This window comes from Apium graveolens, chromosome 9 (assembly GCF_009905375.1).
Source record: "Apium graveolens cultivar Ventura chromosome 9, ASM990537v1, whole genome shotgun sequence".
Taxonomy (NCBI): Eukaryota; Viridiplantae; Streptophyta; class Magnoliopsida; order Apiales; family Apiaceae; genus Apium; species Apium graveolens.
This window is the reverse complement of record NC_133655.1, coordinates 271,432,306-271,456,572: the sequence shown is the minus strand read 5'-3', so window position 1 is coordinate 271,456,572 and position 24,267 is coordinate 271,432,306. Positions and strand designations below refer to the sequence as shown.

General features: G+C 36.2%; 1 protein-coding gene and 1 non-coding gene across 2 annotated transcripts in view; both read left to right on the top strand.

Annotated features, from left to right (window-relative positions):
• LOC141686334 (uncharacterized) overlaps positions 1 to 23,403 on the top strand; it is a 30,805-nt gene extending 7,402 nt beyond the window's left edge. Inside the window, exon 2 of the mRNA XM_074491375.1 lies at positions 22,117 to 23,403. Coding sequence (XP_074347476.1) covers positions 22,117 to 23,403 — 1,287 coding nt within the window. The remainder of the gene's footprint in view (positions 1 to 22,116) is intronic.
• LOC141687624 (small nucleolar RNA R71) lies at positions 18,915 to 19,021 on the top strand. The gene has a single exon (XR_012561114.1). It is a non-coding gene; the product is annotated as a small nucleolar RNA R71 (small nucleolar RNA).
• Positions 23,404 to 24,267: the final 864 nt, after the last annotated feature.

Genomic DNA, 24,267 nt, shown 5'->3' with positions numbered 1-24,267 from the left:
AGATGGACGAATTCCCCATTGGTCATCACCCTTGGTCGCAATAGGACCTTATGCTGGACTGCCACTCAGCCACTTATGCATTTGATGGACTCCCACTGAGCCACTTACACTATCATGGACGCCCACTGAGCCCATGTTGCTTATGCCGACTCAATAGATGGACTTACTTCCCGAACGTTGGGTAAGTAATCAATTCATTTACCAAAACAGCAACCTCGTTGCGAATATAAAATACACCACTGAGCAGGATTCCCCAGGTTTTGAGCGAATATTTAAATCCCCTTTGAAAGGAAGATCTTAAATATAAAAATAAGTTTTGGGATCCGCTCTAACTTTTAAAAATCATTTTGAAGACTCGAAAACATTTTTAAGAATGTTTGGAGTAATACTGATTTATTAAACTAAATCAGTCCCGATATGAAAGAAATATCTGAATATTATTATTTAAATAATATTCCCATAAGAATAATTGAGGTAGAAGTTGGAAAACTTATACTTGAATGAATAACAAATAATCAAAGATATACTTATACGAAAGTAATATCTTTATTTGAATAATCAAAAATAAGTTTGATTATCGACACCTTATTCTTTAATACAATAAAGAATATTATTAAGTAATAAGCGGAGTCATAATACCTCGAATGAATACTATAAATAATATTCATAAAATAAAGGAGTCATACATCCTCAAATGAATATCCAAGTAATATTCAATAATAATATAAACTGAGTCATAAGCCCTCAAATGAATATTCAAATAATATTCAAATAATAAAATAAACTGAGTCATAAGCCCTCGAATGAATATTCAAATAATATTCAAATAATAAAATAAACTGAGTCTTAAGCCCTCGAATGAATACTCAAATTAATATTCAATTAAGTAAAATAAAGGTATCGAATAAACCTTATTCGATCCATAGTTTTAAAAACTATATCCATATATATATAAATATATAAATATATATATATAATATACTCGGGAACATCGACTCCCGGTTTAGAAATATGTTCACCTTTTATCCCCTATACTAAGGGCATACGCAACTACTTGCTTATTTCTAGCATAGGTATTATGCAACTATAAGCATTGAAATCAACAGATAGATAACCAGATTATGAAACAGACATGCATATATACCATATTAGCATGCTCCAATATATCGCAAAATTTGTTAATAACAATCATGCACTATCACAAGATAATGCATATACATATATTTACATCACAACAACAGTATATCGGGTAGAAAACTTTCCTGAGCGACTGGGGTTACGAATGGCTCGGGACGAGTCTGGTAACCTATAAACAACAAGTAAGTTGGAATTAAACCAAAGTCACTTGTAAATCTACACTTTAACTAACTTAGACTCTAACGCTTGTTTTGCGCTCACTGATTCGCTTAAGTCACTCGGGTACCCTCGGCTCCACCATTTTTAATAATTTAACCTTTACGAGTTTTAAGGCGATTCCTTCGCGAGTGTCTTACTAACTGCCTAGCACACTTACCATAAATGTTTCATACATTAATTAACCCTTTTTGGTCTTTAACCTATGTTTCAAAGTAAGGCGAGGGGAAAAGTTTCATTCGCGAAACGCCGTTACTTGAAACGGTCGTTTCTCCTAAACCGTGCATCGGAATCGAACGAACTACATATCAAAACGAAGCTCGTAACATGAACTATCTAAACATAGAAATGGTCATAATCTAGAAGGGAGTTCTCGGGTCCTAATGTTATGCACAAAAACAGTCCAAAGAAAATCGGACGTTACGACGGCTATGTTTACGCGATTTCCAATATTTTAAACCATTCAAACTCATTCCAAATCAACCTCAAATCCAACATACAACCAACATCCATCCTTATCACATCATAACAACCCCAACCAATTCAATTTAATCATTCATACTTATGCCTAAGCTTAACTTTAATCATACTTAAGTCCTTTTAATCAAAACCACAACATTCACCATTCCATTTCACTACCATTTCAAATCCCAAACTCTAAATCACAACAACAAGCTACAATAGCACCCTACTAATCAAAATCATCTTATAATATATAGGAATCTAGGGTTTGGAGATGGTATACCTTCCTTTGAGTGGTGGGAGGAGCTAGGAAGCCTTAAGAAGCTTTGAGAAGTCTTAAGAATGCTTGGATCTTCAAGAAAAACAAGAAAAACTTCAAGTTAAAAACTTGAAAACACTATTCATAGTCTTCTTCTTTGATTAAATGAAGAAGATGGAGAAGGAATTGATGGCTTAAACTCATGATATAGCCCTAACTAAGCATGAAGATGATTAGGGAATTAACTCACCAATTTAGGAGGCTTGGATCTTGAGTTTTTGAATTCTTGCCCATTTGCAATAGTAAAAAGCCGAGAGCATGATGAACCATGCCTTGGTTTCTTTTTGATTTTGATGAAATTGATTTTGCTTGGCTTGGTTGGCTTGTTTTTGTGTTTGATTTAGTTAATTACCTTGTTGCCCTTGAATTTGTGTGGTTAAAAAGCCACCACACCTCCTTCCTTCCCATGTCATGCTTGTGTCACCTTGCACATGTTATAATGCTCCCACTTGTCCACACCTTGTGGTTTGATGATGTCACAATCCCTGGCTTCTTGTACAAGCTTGTCTCTTGGTCACTTATTTGTTTTACGGTTCGCTTATCTTTCGTTCTCGTTTATCGTTTGAGGGATCATACCCGGGATCTTATTACTTAGGTTCCCTTAACCTTTCTCAATATATTATATTCCTTTTATGATCCTCTCCTATAATCCTTTAATTTAAATCCTTTTTATCATGTTACCTTATACTCAATTCTCTCCGTATCTTGTGGATTTCCGGGAAAAATCAAAGTGTTCGGAATTGGATTCTGACGATCTTTACATACACTTATATACCACATAGAGTACTAATAATATCCCATAAGATCAATAACAGAACCCCTACATAGCGTGGCATGAAAAGTTTTCTCGTTCAGCAAAAACACTATTCATAAGGGTTTCAAAATTTCTCAAAAATTGGGGTTATTACAGTCTCCCCTCCTTAAAAGGATTCCGTCCCGGAATCAGATAGAAAACAAATGGGGATACTTTCTTAGCATTACACTTTCTAACTCTCGAGTCAATTTTCCACAATGTGGTTCTACCACCAAACTCTGCCTAGTTTGATAATCCTTCTCCTAAGCACTTGTTCCTTTTCACTCTATAACCCTTCCTGGTTGCTCCATATAGGTTACGTCGGGTTGCATATCTATGCGCTCATATGCCTCTATTTATCTGGCATCTGAATTACACTTCCTTAACATTGATACGTGAAACGCGTTATGACTCGCTACATCTTCTGGGTTAGGGCTAGCTCATATGCTAACTTCCCATACGTCTTAATATATCCAAGGGTCCAACAAATTGTAGACTTAGCTTTCCTTTCTTTCCGAACCTCATCAATCCTTTCCAAGGGATACCTATAACATTACTAGGTCCCCTATTTAATACTCTTTATCCTTTCGTGTCAAATCAACATACTTATCATGTCCATCTTGGGCTACTACCAGCCGCCCACTGATTAGATCTATCATATCCTTGGTCCTTTGGACTACTGCGGGTCCGAGCATCTTGCGCTCTACAACTTCATCCTAACATAAGGGAGATCGACATTATCTTCCCTCAAGGACCTCATAAGGCGACATCTCGATAATGACATATGATCTATTGTCGTAAGATAACTCAATCCGAATTAAGTGATCATTCCAAATTCTTTCAAGTCTATTGCACAGACTCTCATTATAGCTTCTAGCATTATAGCTTTTGCTTCTCACTACCCATTCTTTTCCAGTTCGTAGTCGCTACTACCTTCCGTTTCTAATATTATACTGGTTATACTTTTGCTCGTTAGCGTTCTATAACCTTTTAATAACCACGTCAACCTTAGTATCACGAATGTGTTTCCATTCCGCATACTACCACCACTTTATTACTCCTTTTTCAGTTATTTCTATTTTCCAAAGTTTGATTAATCATATAGAAGTAAAGGAATTTGTTGAGAGATCACTATGATCATGAACACTTGTTATATCGCATAGTTAGTACAGAAGGTGGCCAGCCTTTAGTACTTGACAAGCAATTAAACAACATGTGGTATCCTACTAGGCTTCTATCACAAAGATAGATAGTCATTCGGCAATACCTCCCCTTCTGGAAGGGTTGTTCTTCTCAGCTTACATGAAATGAAAAGAAGAGAAAAGAACGAATTGAAGAGAATTGTATATATGAAAAAAATATACTGCCACAAAATATCTGGCTTGGAACCTACCTCTGAACTATAGAGGTTTGTCATAGGAGAACAAAACATATATGTATTTATATCAGCATCAAGCATTATAGCCTCGTATATCCCATGCCTAAATATTTTCGCTATCCCGTCCATCATTCTATGGACCCACACTCTTCCTCGAGCTTATACATAATCACCTTTGAAACTCCCTCGACATCGAAAATCGAATCTAGGATCTCATTCTATACATCATCGTTACTAGAATTCTATGCTTGCACCGCAACCTTTCTCGTATAATAATACGACTCTCTATTGATAAGAAAGAATAATTATTCACTAGGTAGATACTCTACTTAATTAGTCTATCAATGATAACTTATACACTACCACGACCCGATTAGTGGTACTCAATCTCAACACCCATTCCAATACAACTCTCACGGTTGTAATCAGCTCATTACTCGCAGAATCATTGCTGCCTTACTATGGTCCACCACTGACCTATTGTAGTCATTCACTTTCCATGAAGTCTTAATAGCTAACCATACGAAGTCCATACATCTCGTATCTAATTCTCCTAAGGAGTTAACATAACCACCGATCACAATTCATGAAGAACACTCCAAACTCTGACGTACTTTCATGACATGAAGTAGATAAAATTGCAGAAGAGTTTCAATCAAAGCAACGATAGTAGGTTAATACCATTCTTAATCATATGCCTTAAATAGAAGACTTAACTCAAAGGTTCGTCTAGTCCTTTTTGAAACATGGTCCTGGCTTATCTCAAGATAGGACCTCCTAAGATAGATAGCCCGCTCATGGCGATTACACGAATTAAACCTTTACCAACTACTATTACGGTTGGGTATTGAACAGTCATCAGAAGGAATGTCAATCTTCCAAACCATAATACAACCTTCACAGTTTTAACCATCCTCACTGTATTATTTTGGCACAAGCGCCTATAATTATCCTCTTACCTTTAAAGTGTCGGCCACCTCTTTGGCCTTTCCTGATAGTAAAATTTCCTTACAGTCAATTTCATTTTAACCACTTTCACAAATTTTCTACCCTATTTCCGATCACTGCTTGAGTGAAGATGTTTTCCTTAAAATCTGATAAGTAAAAAAAAATCACCATTTTTCCATAAGTTATTGCCTCAGTCTTTAGAGGTTAATCACTGTCATGACTGACTCTCAATCATAATTAGAACATCTTTTATCTTAAGTCCTAATTGCCCTGAATAATTTCGACCATTACTGGTTCGATCCATACTTTCTCGTGGTTTAACACGTGCCCCACTTGGCAACACTATAATTACATCATATTTCCTTTATCCACATTTCTATTCTTGAGAATTTTGAATATTACCTTTCTCCTTGTAAAACCTCTAAGGTTATCCTTGAATCGTTCCTCCTGTATTCCCTAGATACAGGGCATATCAAAATACCATATACTAATACTAGAATCATTGTCTATATACTTTTGAAAAAAAATTCTCCACTGATTCTTTAAAGGTTGTTATTACCTTAATCCTTTCCAATTCATACTGTCAAATTTCATATTATCCCTATTAAGGGTGAAATGCCAACCTTTATGCATTCCCCTAGGATTCATTTTAAGTTACCGATGTTCTATCCTTAATTCCACCTTTGAAAAGGTACATGCATCCATCCATGGATAAACCAAGTCATATATCCTTGATAGATTATCTTCTTCATCATTCCCACCTCGATAGTCTATACCTAACTTCATAATAGCATCCTTATTCAAATTGAGGTCAATCCATATGGCCTCCAAAAGATAACAATGGTCATCCGCTTTTCTTTCCTGATTTGGTAATGATAACATGGATGTTCTGGAAGATATTGGTCATGTTCAACGTGAACTTCTTCTTAATAATTCCTTATTTACTTTTGTTGTTTATCTCAACAGTCACCTCAATGTTGGGATACCTCTCATACCTGGCGTCTCCCTTTCTGAGTATCGAGCCACCGGTCTTACATTTCACATTATTGAAGGTCACTTCCTTCATCCAAATTTTCCTACTTTCTTACTTTCTTATCTCCTTAGTTTATCCGCGTCTTATTATTTATCCTTCGAACTATCTAAAGGTTTCCTTGAATCCTCCCAACTTAAAGGGGATAAAATGTACATAACTCGTATGCCTTCAACCATCAACTTTAACTCATGGTGAATCACCCTCATCCTGACAATTACATACTTTTCTATGTCTATTACTACGAGTCTTTAGGGTTTCCTCATACCCAACTCCCTTATCATACCTCAAACTCTATTGCCTTTATATTCCTTTCCACTTCAGTTTCTTTTTATTTTCCTTTCTCTTATCATTATTTCATGAACTAACACAACATAAGTATTGATTCCAAACATCCCGTCATTCTGGATTCGTGTCCTCAGAATGAATCTTGATAACTTTTACAACTTAGATTCATAATTCATCATACTCATCCACTTTTGTTCTAGCTCCAAAGCTTTTACACTATCTCCTTATCTTTGGGAATTACTTTCCCGAAAACAATTGACTGAACTTAAATCAGTTTATTCTAACCTCTGGCTCCGTGCCTTTCTTGGTCTTTCACCAGCGGGTGGTCTCTCTCTTAGGAGGGTAAGTGACAAAAACAGTCTTTTGTGGTTCGTCAATCATTCAGAATCTCAAATGATTCCTCTATTTCCTTTAGCCAGGCTCTTGCCTCGACTAGGTCAACCTGTTCCTTGGAACTCTGAGAGCTTAGAGACTTAAAGGTCCTGAAAGAATTTCCTATCGCATTGTTTCCTCAAGGTGGTGGTTGGGGATAATAGTCTAAGTTCTGTCTAGACAGGTCCATGAATTGCCGTATAGGAGTACCGTCTCGGGTCTCCTTTCCTTACTCGATTTTCTGTTTCCTTAGTATGAAATGTTTCATCCTACTCCCCATAATTGGGGTCATCTTTTAATTTAAAATCCTCATTTTCCACTCCATTATGTCATGGGTTCCTTCTATCTTGATGGCGACCTCCCTGACTATCACGTTCAGGGTTTGCTCTAAATCTTATTCCTCAACTATGGCTCTCATCTAAATTCTCATCCTTATGCTCTTGAACTTTCGGAACCCAAATTCTATAGGAATACCTCATTATTCCCTTATCATCTTTCTCTGGCACCGTATGCTCTTTTCCAATAATTCGGTCTCTATTGCAATCTCAAACAGCTTTTCGGTACCGGCTCCGGTTACCTTCACTACTATTTCCAAAATCTCTTATAAACTCTCCCAAAGACATTATCATCTTGAGTCTCTCCTTTTTACTAAGGGCATCAGCCACCACATTGGCTTTCCCCGAATGATAAAGAATCTCCCAATCATTATTCTTGATTAGCTCTAACTGCCTCCTCTGGCATATGTTGAGCTCTTTCTACGTGAAAATGTACTAGAGCACTTATGGCTTAGGTAATTCTCGCACTTCTCTCCATACAAGTAGTGCCTCCAATCTTTAGGGTAAAACTATTGCCACGAGCCTAAGCTCATGGGCGGGGATATCGAATTTCATATTACCTTAATTGTCTTGACATGTACGCAATTACCTTACCGTGCTGCATAAGCACGCACCCTAAGCCCTTGTGCGAAGCGTCACTACACTTCACAAAATCTCATTTTCCATCCGGCAATGCCAGCATAGGGGCCATCACCAACCTCTGCTTCAGTTCTTGAAAGTTGTTCTCGTATTTCTCTGTCCATTCGAACTTCTCAGTCTTACGAGTAAGCCGCGTTAAAGGGGCTACTAACTTTAGGAACTTGAACGAACCTCTGGTAGTAACCGGCCAATCCTACCTCTGGTAGTCGCCCTAACCATAGTCATCAATTCCTCAGTGGTCCTTTATTCATTCTTGTCAGGATCCTCCACGGGATTCTTCTCAGCAACAATCTCTTCTAGGACAACATCCTCAATCGCTACATCCTCAATATGAACATCATCCGGTCCCGCGTTAGGACGCTCTATCGGATCCATAATCTGATCTCCAATAAGTAATAAAACATCATCGCGTTGTTGCTCCTCAACCTCAGGGTTCGGAGTCCCGCTACCATATACGATAACGAACTACGCTTCTATCACGATATTTATAAGGGTTCACATAAGGGTTTTAACTGTCAGTACTACGTTAGGTAGTCCGACTATGAACTTGGTAAGAGTTCTTATTATCTTAGTGAACTTATTATCTTAACGTCACATCATCTCTGAGGTTTATAACGCTTAGCTCTGATACCATTTCTGTAACACCCCCAGATTCGGGGTCGGGGATCCGGGTCGTCACGGTCTTTCTTTCCACAATATCACTTCACTTAATTAATAATAATAACCTTATGCTGTGACCCCACACTAACACACACCACAACCCGTTATAGTCTCAGAGATGAAATTTAAATAAGTACCAGTCTTTGAATCCACAATTTAAAAGTTATTACAACCCAAAATGATTACTTGATAAATTTACGGTTAATTGCCATTATCTGCCACAAGTTATAATTATACATAATTTGATTCTCAAAATAGAAAGCCTGATCTACCAATGGATCTACCTCTACAGCTATAGCAGCCACAACATCATCGGGAAGACGCGGGACGCTTCCCACGCACTTGCGCTGGGTCTGCTGGAGTCTGGACATCTTTCCTAACTGTTGTTGTGTGATGAAAGAAGAAAGCAAGGGTGAGCAGCAAGCCCACCAAAATAATATGTATAAAGATTAACAATATATGAGCCTTCTCATAGCACTCATGAAAGTCTTGGTCAAAAGAAATGAACCAAGTTGATATCTTAATGCGATGAAGTCGCAAAATATTCAGTATATATATATACATATATACTTTTCAAAATATGGGAAGTCCTCTTCCATGCATAATATACACAGAGTTCCAGTGTATAACTGTATAAAAATATCGTTGCAAGGTGATCTCATATATCTAACCTTGTCTCAACGTTTTTCTGAAAATCTTTGTCATGCATAAGATAATCATTTACTAGATATAAGTTTAAAAGATGAAGTTATAAGGTACTCCAATATACTTATATCTTTCCCAAATACTACTTGAACTACCCCCGTTCAAGTTATAATCAGTTTCAAAGGTTCATCACATAGATGAGACTACAAGACAAGATTTGAATAGATTCAATCTTTGAATATCATTATAAATAATGAAGTTACGAGATACTTCATTAAGTCCCGATATATAAATATATTCATATATATCTCCCATACATTTACTGAAAACCTCTGTCATGTAAAGTATGAACAGAGTTGCAATATCCAATGAATTTGGAAGGAAAGGAATTTGGCATAAACCAGATATCTTGCTGATCAGGCAAAGATACCCATAAGTAACCTTTTCTACTAGTAGATGGACGAATTCCCCACTGGTCATCACCCTTGGTCGCAATAGGACCTTATGCTGGACTGCCACTCAGCCACTTATGCATTTGATGGACTCCCACTGAGCCACTTACACTATCATGGACGCCCACTGAGCCCATGTTGCTTATGCCGACTCAATAGATGGACTTACTTCCCGAACGTTGGGTAAGTAATCAATTCATTTACCAAAACAGCAACCTCGTTGCGAATATAAAATACACCATTGAGCCGGATTCCCCAGGTTTTGAGCGAATATTTAAATCCCCTTTGAAAGGAAGATCTTAAATATAAAAATAAGTTTTGGGATCCGCTCTAACTTTTAAAAATCATTTTGAAGACTCGAAAACATTTTTAAGAATGTTTGGAGTAATACTGATTTATTAAACTAAATCAGTCCCGATATGAAAGAAATATCTGAATATTATTATTTAAATAATATTCCCATAAGAATAATTGAGGTAGAAGTTGGAAAACTTATACTTGAATGAATAACAAATAATCAAAGATATACTTATACGAAAGTAATATCTTTATTTGAATAATCAAAAATAAGTTTGATTATCGACACCTTATTCTTTAATACAATAAAGAATATTATTAAGTAATAAGCGGAGTCATAATACCTCGAATGAATACTATAAATAATATTCATAAAATAAAGGAGTCATACATCCTCAAATGAATATCCAAGTAATATTCAATAATAATATAAACTGAGTCATAAGCCCTCAAATGAATATTCAAATAATATTCAAATAATAAAATAAACTGAGTCATAAGCCCTCGAATGAATATTCAAATAATATTCAAATAATAAAATAAACTGAGTCTTAAGCCCTCGAATGAATACTCAAATTAATATTCAATTAAGTAAAATAAAGGTATCGAATAAACCCTATTCGATCCATAGTTTTAAAAACTATATCCATATATATATAAATATATAAATATATATATATATAATATACTCGGGAACATCGACTCCCGGTTTAGAAATATGTTCACCTTTTATCCCCTATACTAAGGGCATACGCAACTACTTGCTTATTTCTAGCATAGGTATTATGCAACTATAAGCATTGAAATCAACAGATAGATAACCAGATTATGAAACAGACATGCATATATACCATATCAGCATGCTCCAATATATCGCAAAATTTGCTAATAACAATCATGCACTATCACAAGATAATGCATATACATATATTTACATCACAACAACAGTATATCGGGTAGAAAACTTGCCTGAGCGACTGGGGTTACGAATGGCTCGGGACGAGTCTGGTAACCTATAAACAACAAGTAAGTTGGAATTAAACCAAAGTCACTTGTAAATCTACACTTTAATTAACTTAGACTCTAACGCTTGTTTTGCGCTCACTGATTCGCTTAAGTCACTCGGGTACCCTCGGCTCCACCATTTTTAATAATTTAACCTTTACGAGTTTTAAGGCGATTCCATCGCGAGTGTCTTACTAACTGCCTAGCACACTTACCATAAATGTTTCATACATTAATTAACCCTTTTTGGTCTTTAACCTATGTTTCAAAGTAAGGCGAGGGGAAAAGTTTCGTTCGCGAAACGCCGTTACTTGAAACGGTCGTTTCTCCTAAACCGTGCATCGGAATCGAACGAACTACATATCAAAACGAAGCTCGTAACATGAACTATCTAAGCATAGAAATGGTCATAATCTAGCAGGGAGTTCTCGGTTCCTAATGTTATGCACAAAAACAGTCCAAAGAAAATCGGACGTTACGACGGCTATGTTTACGCGATTTCCAATATTTTAAACCATTCAAACTCATTCCAAATCAACCTCAAATCCAACATACAACCAACATCCATCCTTATCACATCATAACAACCCCAACCAATTCAATTTAATCATTCATACTTATGCCTAAGCTTAACTTTAATCATACTTAAGTCCTTTTAATCAAAACCACAACATTCACCATTCCATTTCACTACCATTTCAAATCCCAAACTCTAAATCACAACAACAAGCTACAATAGCACCCTACTAATCAAAATCATCTTATAATATATAGGAATCTAGGGTTTGGAGATGGTATACCTTCCTTTGAGTGGTGGGAGGAGCTAGGAAGCCTTAAGAAGCTTTGAGAAGTCTTAAGAATGCTTGGATCTTCAAGAAAAACAAGAAAAACTTCAAGTTAAAAACTTGAAAACACTATTCATAGTCTTCTTCTTTGATTAAATGAAGAAGATGGAGAAGGAATTGATGGCTTAAACTCATGATATAGCCCTAACTAAGCATGAAGATGATTAGGGAATTAACTCACCAATTTAGGAGGCTTGGATCTTGAGTTTTTGAATTCTTGCCCATTTGCAATAGTAAAAAGCCGAGAGCATGATGAACCATGCCTTGGTTTCTTTTTGATTTTGATGAAAATGATTTTGCTTGGCTTGGTTGGCTTGTTTTTGTGTTTGATTTAGTTAATTACCTTGTTGCCCTTGAATTTGTGTGGTTAAAAAGCCACCACACCTCCTTCCTTCCCATGTCATGCTTGTGTCACCTTGCACATGTCATAATGCTCCCACTTGTCCACACCTTGTGGTTTGATGATGTCACAATCCCTGGCTTCTTGTACAAGCTTGTCTCTTGGTCACTTATTTGTTTTACGGTTCGCTTATCTTTCGTTCTCGTTTATCGTTTGAGGGATCATACCCGGGATCTTATTACTTAGGTTCCCTTAACCTTTCTCAATATATTATATTCCTTTTATGATCCTCTCCTATAATCCTTTAATTTAAATCCTTTTTATCCTGTTACCTTATACTCAATTCTCTCCGTATCTTGTGGATTTCCGGGAAAAATCAAAGTGTTCGGAATTGGATTCTGACGATCTTTACATACACTTATATACCACATAGAGTACTAATAATATCCCATAAGATCAATAACAGAAACCCTACATAGCGTGGCATGAAAAGTTTTCTCGTTCAGCAAAAACACTATTCATAAGGGTTTCAAAATTTCTCAAAAATTGGGGTTATTACAGCTGTAGCACGACAAACTCAATATTTCAAGTCAAGTCTAACCCAACATTTCGTACAATTGAATCAGTCTCCAACGGCCCACGGCTGTAGCACGTAACGACCTTTAGATTCTAATTCAATGTACACATCTCTATGTAATAGACAAGTATTTCTTATTTCGAAATCAAGCCCTCCGCTGTAGCACGAAATGACAATGATTTAAAAATAAGAACCACTTTCTACCATGTTGGAAGGCTATGACCGACACAAGCCCGTTGTGTCATTGGCCAATTACTACTTGATATTATTTAATTTTAGAGGGATTATATTATGTTACAATCATAATCATATTATAAAGAGATTCTTCCTTTTAAATTAAATATTTCAAATCAATAATCGATAATCAGATGATTCCCAGATCGAGGGGAGAATTGTCAAAAGGCGTGTCACTTAATACCCCTTTCTTACATATAGAAGTCTGCTTTTGACAGAATCATCCTTTCTCTCAATATTGAAAATTCATATTTAATTACGTGTTTCATAAACACAAGAATCTCATGATTGTATTCATAATATTATTGTTAAGGCAAGAAACGATTCCTATTCTGGATTTTCTAGAGCACACCTTATATTGATTTAAGTTCACCTAAATCTATCATCGAATTGTAAACATAGGCATATATCTCATATATATAATTAAATAAAAAAGTAAATGTAAAGTGCAATAAAGTAAATGTGTTTAGTTATGGCCCCATCCTATGTGATCTTTATCAAGCTCATGATAAAGATCAGGGTCAATCTAATATGGTTATGGAAATAAATACAACTACTTATTACATAAGTCTTCTTCTTTGTTTAGACTTCTTGTATGCCTCGTCTTCTTCTTTGTATCACCTCCAATGGATAGCCTTCTTGAGTCTTCAATTACATTACATGATTGAAAGTAAAACTAATCTAATGAACTTACAAGAATAACTCGAGTTATATTCGAGATTTATGATTACAAAGATTGACGACATGCAAGTCGTATTTAAAACCAAAACCAAAACCATTACACTAAAATCGAAAGGCCATAACCATCCACCATGCTCATACAACATATAAAAGCATGTTAAAACACATAATCTGATCTTAACATATCATATTATCCATGATCTAATCATAAAAAAAATATGACAAAAATCAGAAAAATCAAAATCAAATCAGAAAAATCAGAATCAAATTAGAAAAATAAGAATCACTGTTTACGGGCAGTAAACGACGAGTCGTTGATAGCTTTATCTATCAATTTTGTTCAGACGCTCGTTTACCTATGGAATAGGGTATTCGTTTGCGTAAATCGGACACCATACCCAGATTTCAGCAAATCTGCAGCAGCCAGTTCAGAATCCATATCTAATATGATTCTCATAATTAGAACAAACATAAATCATGTATATATCAGTATATATATAGATTACATAATCATCTTATGATTATACAACTCACATGAATATCATATATTCAAAACCATACATATATAAGCATATTATTTTAACATCAAATCATGGCGAATCACGTACATGCTCATATATCGAAAACAGTTAAACACATAAACGAATTAAAAACTTTTCGCAAGTAGCTCTGATGCCATTGAAGGGTTTTAAGCACATAAACGCAACGAAAACGTAAATTTAAATCTTAAAAAACCGAAACCCTCCGCAGGATCCATGGGAAAAATAATATTGAATTTGTAGTTCAGTATGTTTACCTTAAGAAGCTTTACGTTAATGAAAAGATGGAGGTCTTTAATAGCGATCCAAGAACGATGAACGGAAATCCCTAGCAGCTGCTCCTCAAGTGTAAAGCACTCCACCGGTATCCACCAAGAAATTGATATAATGAAGGAGGAGGAGGTGGAGAGAATTAGGGTTAGGTAAATTTTTAGGTTGAGGCAAAAATAGGGTTTATAATAGTATATTTATAGGCAAAATTTTCAGCTGAAAATTTTCCCATAAAATATTATTATTATTAACCCTTTATTATTCTCACTAATAATTAAAACACCTTTTAATTATTAATCCTTTTTCTAAACACTTTAGAAATAATTCTCTCACTTGATTTAATTTCCAAAAATTAAATTCTTAATTAATAATATTAAGAACTTTTTCTTAATTAATTTATAATCAATTAAATCTCATTAATCAATTATTAAATTTTCCAATTAATTATTTATTTCATAAATAAATAATTATCAGCCATTATTAATTAATTACTCCACCATTAAATCATTTTCTTTTATGGTGTGACCCTGTAGGTTCAATATTAAGCCGGTAGTAGAAATAAATAATAATAAAACTATTTTATCATTATTTATATAAATTCTCTAATTCATTAAATATGATTAATTAATTAATCATATTTATTCTACATCGTGAGAGATACTTCTCAGCATATCGCGACTATCCGGATAATACGAATTCACTGCTTAGAATACCAAGAACCTATTCAGTGAGTAGTTATCGTACAATCAATTCCTTCTACCCTGCAATGTCACGATTAAATACAAGGCATGGAACTTGTGTCAAGCCTATCTTATTTAATCACTTGCTTTCCCATTCACTATGCTTAGTTCTATTTAATGTAAATTAGAAACTCCTTTCTAATTTCATTCACTCTGGCCAGAGATTCCTGAACTAGCATAAGTAGATCAGCATTGAACATTCTCTTCCTTCACTGGAAAGGGTAGATCCTTTATTGATCATACACTATCTTCGTGTACAAATTCGTATACCCAGTAGAGCCCTTATAATTGTCCCTGGAGACTAAGAACTAAACCAAAGCATAGTTCAGTGTACACAAGATGACTATGATGACCTCAAGTCTAAGGATACTTGTACAACTATCACTATGTGAACAACTGCTGACACGTGAGTGAACTTCATCAGTTGTTCAGTTGTGTGATTCATGTTCAGTGAACTTATTCTATAATAAGCACCTACATACTAGCTATAGTGTCACCACACAAATGTCTATGAGAATAGACATCCTTCATAATGAAGCAAGCATAGTATGTACCGATTTTTGCGGATTATTAATTACCAGTTAGTTATCCTACGACCAGGAACTATTTAAATTTAGAGTTATCATCTTTTAGCTCTCATTATTATGATCTCATCACAATCCATAAAAAGCTTTACTCTAAATTGTGGTATATCTTATTTAAACACTTAAAATAGATAGAACCCGCAATAAAAACAAAACAAGTCTTTTATTAATATCAATGAAATCAAAATAGATTACATAAAAATTAATCCTAAATCCTCATACATGATTGGACTTAGGGCATATCTCTTTCAACTTGTATCTGAAAAAACAGGTTTATAGACACAAGGAGCGTAGATTTAAATTTGAGAATTCTTGGCTTAGATAGAGAGATTGTGAAAGGGTTATTCGTAATAGTTGGAGGCAAGCGGAAGGGTTGGGAATTGTTGATAAGGTGAAGGTATGTAGTATGTGTTTGCAGGAGTGGGGAGGTGGTATAGCTTCTGAGTACAAGTGGTAGGGTAAAGTTTTTCATGAGAAATTATGAAAGTTGCGGTCAAGACGAGATACGTGTTGTATGAATATGTATAATAAAATTAGATGGAATTACATGAATTTATTAGACAAACAAAAAGTATATTGGAAGCAACGGGCAAAGAATTTCTGGATGCGGGAAAGGTGATAGTAATACGCGATTTTTTTCATAAGTTTGTTTCTGGGAGGAGAAAATCAAATCAGCTGCAAAGAATCAAGAATGTGAATGGTATTTAGAAAGAAATGAAATCGGAGATTCAGGAGGCCATGGAGGATTATTTTTTTAATCTTTTCACAAAAGAGAACAGGCAGGGAAAATTATCGGATAGAGAGAATTTAAAGCAAGTGTCGAAGATGGAAATTGAGAGTTTAATAGCTAAGGTTACATTGGAGGAAGTAAAAGCTGCAGTTTTTTATATACATCCGGACAAATCACCAGGTCCTGATGGACTCAATCCTGTGTTTTATAATCTTTTTGGAACGTTGTTAGGGCGAAAACACGCGCTAAAATACACGCAAGTATACGCGTTCGCAAGTAGTATAAGATATAAATCAGATTCATTCCCACAGAGACTGGTTTAGGTTAAGTTCAATTTATGCACCTATGCAACAATGTCTGGTTATCGCTCAATGCTAAGACAAATAACAAATTGGGTTTTTATTAAACTAAGAGATTATACTAAATAACATTAACTAAGAGAATTGAGGTTGAATTACTATATATGACAAACATGGGATTCTAACTTCATTACTACTTCGTTCAATAGCCTTTTCGTTCTTAACCTTAGCATGTGATGGTGATGACACTAATCAGATAACACGAAACTCATAAACGCCAACTTTTGTTGCACAAGTACCATTCTACCAGACATCCACAAAAGAGATAGAAGCTGAATAGGCACCAATTATATTGAGACCCTATATGTCTATAGAATTTGATAACATAACGGTTTAAGCACAACTTATCTATCTTGATTATACAGAGCACGTAAAACGGTTAGAGTTACCTACGAATCATGCATACACATACATGAACCTATGCTAGCATGGCAAGTTCTAAACCTCTATATTCAATGTCGCTTCAATAAAGATTAACACGCTATCTTATATGTTAGCTACGTACATAAGACGAATAAGCACAACCAATACTAGGATATCAATCAATCACCATACACCAAGATATCGAAACAATTAACTATTAAAATCCATAAGTAAATCCGCTAGAACCCCATGATAACGATTAGCCCATAATTGAACTCATCATTACCATGGGTTCCAATGAAAGCATGGTATAAAACAAGGTCTTAATAAACTGAATAATAATTAAAGTACGAATAAATAAGATATAGGTTCAACAAGAATGAAAACGAGCATCCAAAGTTACAACTAATTCAAAGAATCACAAGTTGAAAATAAGATCTTCTTTTTCGGAGTTGTTATGTGCTTCTAGGCCTTCTCCTTGGTATTCCAATCTTCCCGGATGATGAAAACCCTTTTTTTAAGTATATATACGCCCCTAGTGGACCTGGACCCTTAAAATCGTCAAATTCCACTCAAAAAAGGCTTTTCAGCGAAATCAGCGCCCAACCGCGCCCTGAGCGGCTGCTCAGCTCTCCTGAGCGGGCGCTCAGCTCCTGGTCGGCTTTTTCTTCTGCAGCCTCTTAGGAAAAGGAGGTGGAGGATAGATCTATTTCTCCCCTGTATTACCCTCAGGAGGAGTGTGTTCCACAGTAGTCTTCCTTGGTTCCACCTCTGCTTACTTCTGCACACCTTCTTCAGCCACAACTGCATTTTCTGAAACTTGAGATTTTTCAGGCTCTTCGTCTTGCTGAATTTGGGAGCTTGCGACCTTTCCAGACCTTAAGGTGATGGCGTTCACATGTTCTTCAACTTCCCTCTTTCCCGGATTGGCTTCTGTATCACTAGGAAGCATTCCTGGTGGTCGATTCAATAGGGCATTAGCAATTTGCCCTATTTGGTTCTCCAGAGTCTTGATAGAAACAGCCTAGCTTTGGCATATAAGAGCCTGGTTTTTACACATAAGCCTCAACTCCTCCAATTCAGATTTGTCATTCGAAGATAGACCTGCATCATGAGTTTGTTGTTGAAGTTGGAGTTGTTGTTTTGGTGCAATTTATTACTGAAAACCAGGAGGGTTGAATAGCTTATTTCCAAACTGCTGGGACAGCTGTTGCATCGCATTCTAATTGTTGCTCCAGCTGAAGTTAGGATGATTCCAGTTGTCAGGATAATAAGTGGCAGGAACTGGTTGCTGCGATCTCTAAAAGTTGCTCACAAACTGAGCTGAGTCACTAGATATAGCGCATTGCTCTATCGCATGTGGACCTGCACACAGCTCACAAACACTGGTTATCTGTTTAACACCATAGTTAGCCAGAGAATCGATCTTCATAGATAACGCCTTTAGTTGAGCAGTGATAGTCGTAGCTGTATCCACCTCAAGAACTCCTGCTACCTTTCCCTGTGGACATCTCTGGGTTGGATACTGATATTCATTAGCAGCCATCAGTTCAATTAGATCATAAGCTTCCTTATAGCTCTTTGCCCATAATGCTCCGCCTGATGCTACATCAAGCATGGGTCTGGACTGTGCTCCCAACCCATTATAAAAATAAGTGATGATCATCCGATCAGGAATTCCATGATCAGGACACTTCCTAAGCATCTCCTTGTAGCGCTCCCAAGCTTCATATAGCGATTCTCCCGTTTGCTGCACAAATTGAGTAATAGCATTCCTCATTGCAGCTGTCTTCGCCATAGGGAAGAATTTAGTAAGGAATTTCTGAGCAAGATCCTCCCAAGTAGTAATCGAACCAGCAGGTAGAGAGTGTAACCAGCTCTTAGCCTTGTCCCTCAGAGAGAATGGGAATAGTCTCAACTTCACAGCATCTTCAGAAACACCGTTGAACTTGAAGGTGTCGCAGATCTCTATGAAATCCCTAATGTGTGTATTGGGATCATCCATTGGAGAACCCCCAAACTGGACTGAATTCTGCACCCATTAATTATGCCAGGCTTGATCTCAAAGGTATTAGCTGTGATAGCTGGTCTGACAATGCTAGATTGAATGTCATTGATCTTGGGTTGAGAAAAATCCATCAAGGCTCTCGATTGTGCTGTTGGATCTCCCATTGTAATGAGTACCTGAAACACAAACAAATAAACCGTGAAAGTAAAAGAATCTGAGTCAGTGAACTTTAACGACCACTGATGACAAGCACATAAACTAAAAATTAACACCGAGTCCCCGGCAGCGGCGCCAAAAACTTGTTAGGGCGAAAACACGCGCTAAAATACACGCAAGTATACACATTCGCAAGTAGTATAAGATATAAATCAGATTCGTTCCCACGGAGACTGGTTTAGGTTAAGTTCAATTTATGCATCTATGCAACAATGTATGGTTATCGTTCAATGCTAAGACAAATAACAAATTGGGTTTTTATTAAACTAAGAGATTATACTAAATAACATTAACTAAGATAATTGAGGTTGAATTACTATATATGACAAACATGGAATTCTAACTTCATTACTACTTCATTCAATAGCCTTTTCGTTCTTAACCTTAGCATGTGATGGTGATGACACTAATCAGATAACACGAAACTCATAAACGCCAACTTTCGTTGCACGAGTACCATTCTACCAAACATCCATAAAAGAGATAGAAGCTGAATAGGCATCAATTATATTGAGACCCTATATGTCTATAGAATTTGACAACATAACGGTTTAAGCACAAGTTATCTATCTTGATTACACAGGGCACGTAAAACGGTTAGAGTTACCTACGAATCATGCATACACATACATGAACCTATGCTCGCATGGCAAGTTCTAAACCTCTATATTCACTGTCGCTTCAATAAAGATTAACACGCTATCTTATATGTTAGCTACGTACATAAAACGAATAAGCACAACCAATACTAGGATATCAATCAATCACCACACACCAAGATATTGAAATAATTAACTATTAAAATCCATAAGTAAATCCGCTAGAACCCCATGATAACGATTAGCCCATAATTGAACTCATCATCACAATGGGTTCCAATGAAAGCATGGTATAAAACAAGGTCTTAATAAACTGAATAATAATTAAATTACGAATAAACGAGATCTAGGTTCAACAAGAACGAAAACGAGCATCCAAAGTTACAACTAATTCAAAGAATCACAAGTTGAAAACAAGATCTTCTTTTTCGGAGTTGTTATGTGCTTCTAGGTCTTCTCCTTGGTATCACAATCTTCCCGGATGATGAAAACCCTTTTTTTAAGTATATATACGCCCCTAGTGGACCTGGACCCTTAAAATCGTCAAATTCCACTCAAAAAAAGCTTTTTCAGCGAAATCAGCGACCAGCCGTGCCCTGAGCGGCCGCTCAGCTCTACTGAGCGGGCGCTCAGCTACTGACTGGGAAAATTTCTGATGAATCTTGTTTTGGCCATAACTTGAGTTCTACTCGTCAGAATTAGGCGATTCAACTGTCCACGAGAAGCTAACGAGATTCTATACAACTTGACAATGGCCTTGGCTTCCAATTCTGATCATTTTTCATCATATTTCCTTTAAAAGCTCTTTTCTTCATTTAACTGATACTTGAAATGCAATAACACAAAAACACATCAAAATACCAACAACTTGAGTCCAAAATACCAATTTAAGCTTGTAATGAAGCATTCCAAGTGGATATAAAATCCACTTATCAAACGTGGTTAGGGATGATGTGGGTCAGTTTTTCCAGCAGTACATGGAAACGGGTGAGCTTCCTGAAGGTATAAACCAATCATTTATTTGTCTGATTCCAAAAATTAAAACTCCGCAAACTATGTTTGACCTTAGACCTATTTCACTTTGTAACGTGTTAGTGAGAATTTTGTCTAAATTTATGTCGAATAGATTAAAAAGATACTTAGGGTTAATTATATCGGATAGACGGAGTGCTTTTATAGAAGGGCGCTTACTTATAGACTGTGTTCTAAAAATCAGTATAGGTGGCCGCCTAGGCCTAGGCGCTAGGCGGTGGTAAAACGCCCCGACTCGGACCTAGGCGGTGATTTAGGCGTTTTTTCAAAAAATCGGGTCAAAATCGGGATTAGGCGTTAGGCGGTGGTAAAACGCCCCGACTCGGACCTAGGCGGTGATTTAGGCATTTTTTCAAAAAATCGGGTCAAAATCGGGATTAGGCGGGCTAGACAGTCAAAAATCGGTCCTAGACGGTCTAGGCGGAAAATAATTAAAAAAAAAAAAATTTTACGTTTTAATATTTTTAAATCATTAATTTCATAATTTCACACAATATTATGTCAATTTATAATATAAAGTATTGGTAAGAAGTAACAAGTAATCTAATATATTTATTTTCTCACTTAAAATATAAAAATAACATATTATAATTAATATAAAAGTGTGAATTAAAATATAGTTAATATTGTAAACTCAATAATTAGTACATAACGCTTGTCAAATGTGTACATATTTTTTAATGTCATTCTAATTTCTTTTTTCAAACAAATATTTGAAATGTTGATCATTATATAATTATAAAAATTAAAAATAATATTTATATCCTTGCGATGATTAATCTCCGACTTGCCGGTTAATCTCTCGAAGGTACGCTCACCGTCCTGGCACGCCTAGTGATTTCTGGAACACTGCTTACAGATAATGCAATGTTGGCGTTTGAAATAAATCATTATATGAAAAGGAAAACTCTGGGGAAAAATGGGTGGGCGACTTTAAAAATAGATATTTCTAAAGTGTATGACCTTTTGGAATGGGATTTTATCAATAATATGATGGTGAAATTTGGTTTTCATGAATTATAGATATCATATGAAGTTCCTGAATTCGGTTTATATAGTTTTTTGCATGATGATGGTGATTTTGGTAAAATTGGGCCTCAAAAGGGATTACGTCAAGGTGATCCTATTGCACCATACATTTATAGAATATGTGCGGGAGGGTTAAGTGCTATGATTAGGAGAAGTGAACAAGTTGGGTTGTTGCATGGTTGTAAGGTTGCAAGGGGGGCCCAACAATTTCCCACTTATTATTCGCCGATGACTTATTTTTTCTTTCGTGCAGATGCAGGTGAGGCTGGATTAATGAAAAGAATTTTGGGTCGGTATGAGCGTAACTGGGGGCAGATGGTTAATTACAACAAGTCAGTTGTTACTTTTTCGCCTAACACCACTGAGACTAGCAGAAATGAGGTATGTCATGAGCTTGGTGTTCGAGAAGCAACAGCGCCAAGTCGGTATTTAGGCATTCTAATGCAGCTTAGGAAGAATAAAGTGGAAGATTTTAATTTTCTAGTGAGAAAAGTCGATCAGAAATTGCAGAACTGGAACAATCAGATTATCTCAAGAAGTGGTAAAGCTATATTGCTTAAGATAGCAGCACAATTTGTTCCAAACTTTTGGATGCAATTGTTTTCTATACCAAACACAATTTGTGACAAGATAGAGAATCGTATGAATGCCTTCTGGTGGGGAAAATGCGGAACAAATGGCGGAACTAAATATATATCATGGGATAAAGTTTGTACGATCAAGGAAGAAGGTGGGTTGGGGTTTAAGAAATTAAAGGATTTTAATATGGCAATGTTAGCCAAGCAGTCATGGAGATTGACGGTGGAATGTAACTCTCTAGTTAGTCAATTTGTAAAAGCACGGTATTATCCAAATTCAGATTTTTTAAATGATTCATTAGGGTCGAATCCAAGTTATATTCGGCATAGTCTTTTGCCGACTCAGGAGACGATGAAACGGGGAATGCGTAGGAAAATTGGTTATGGTTTAACAACTACGGTTTGGAAGGTGACACGACTACCTGACCTGGAAAATGGCTATCCTACAACCGAAGTCTATGAGCAGCTGCAGGATAATAAAGTGCAGAGTTTGTTAGCTGGAAATCAGAAGTCATGCGATGTTGAAGTTGTTTCAGAATTATTTAGTGATCGTGATAAAAATCTCATTCTGCAAATTCTTATTCCTGTACGTGACAAAGAGGATTCCTGGTATTTGGCTCCAGAGGATAAGGGAGTTTTTTCTGTTAATAGTTGTTATAGGAAGATTCGAGGGGAGTATGTTTGTGTGGATCGAGTGTTCTGAAAAAGGGTATGGGGTTTGTAATTACCGGGAAACATGCTTAATTTCTTATGGAGGACCTGTGTAAATGTTCTTCCAACTGCAGTGGCTTTGTAAAGTAAAAGAATTAATGTCAACACCCAATGTTCGTAGTGTCATGTAGGTGTGTGGAGAATGCAGTTCATACGTTAATTGAGTGAAATATTGTTCGAGAGGTATGGAGCTCGGTTGGTCTGCAATATGTTGTTCGAGTAATGAACAATGATACAATCATGACGGTGATTAAACGAGCCATTAACACAGGTGCACGAGATCAGTTTGTCATGATAGGATTGTTATGTTGGAGTTTATGGTCGGGAAGGAATAAATGGGTGTGGTAAAAGGTGAATACATCAGCGTTTGGAATTAAAGCAATGACTCTAAATTTAGTAGTTGATTGGAGAAGAGCTAGACAAAAAGATGAAATAAGTTGAGGTACAAGTACTAGGCACTACAGAACGTGGATGAAACCACCACAGGACTGGATAAAAATTAATGTGGACGCGGCTTATCGTGCATGAGGGAATAGCATTGGTGTTGGGTGTGTGGTCCGTGATAGTATTGGCAAGTTTCTTCGAGCCAGAAACAACTTGTTGCATGGTACATCTTAAGCCCGAGAGGCAGAAGCATCATGGAGTTTGAAAGAAGCTATTGAGTGGATGAGAAGTTAAAGACCTACAAGTGCATCTTTGAACCAGATGTCAAAATACTGGTGGACGCATTTGAAATGGATCGAGGACGGTCAAATTTTTATACTATTGTCGAAGCTTACAGTGATAGTCTTTGGAGGAAGTGTCAATAGTGTTTGCTAGTCAATTTGCGAATAGCTTAGCTCATGAGCTCGAGCTG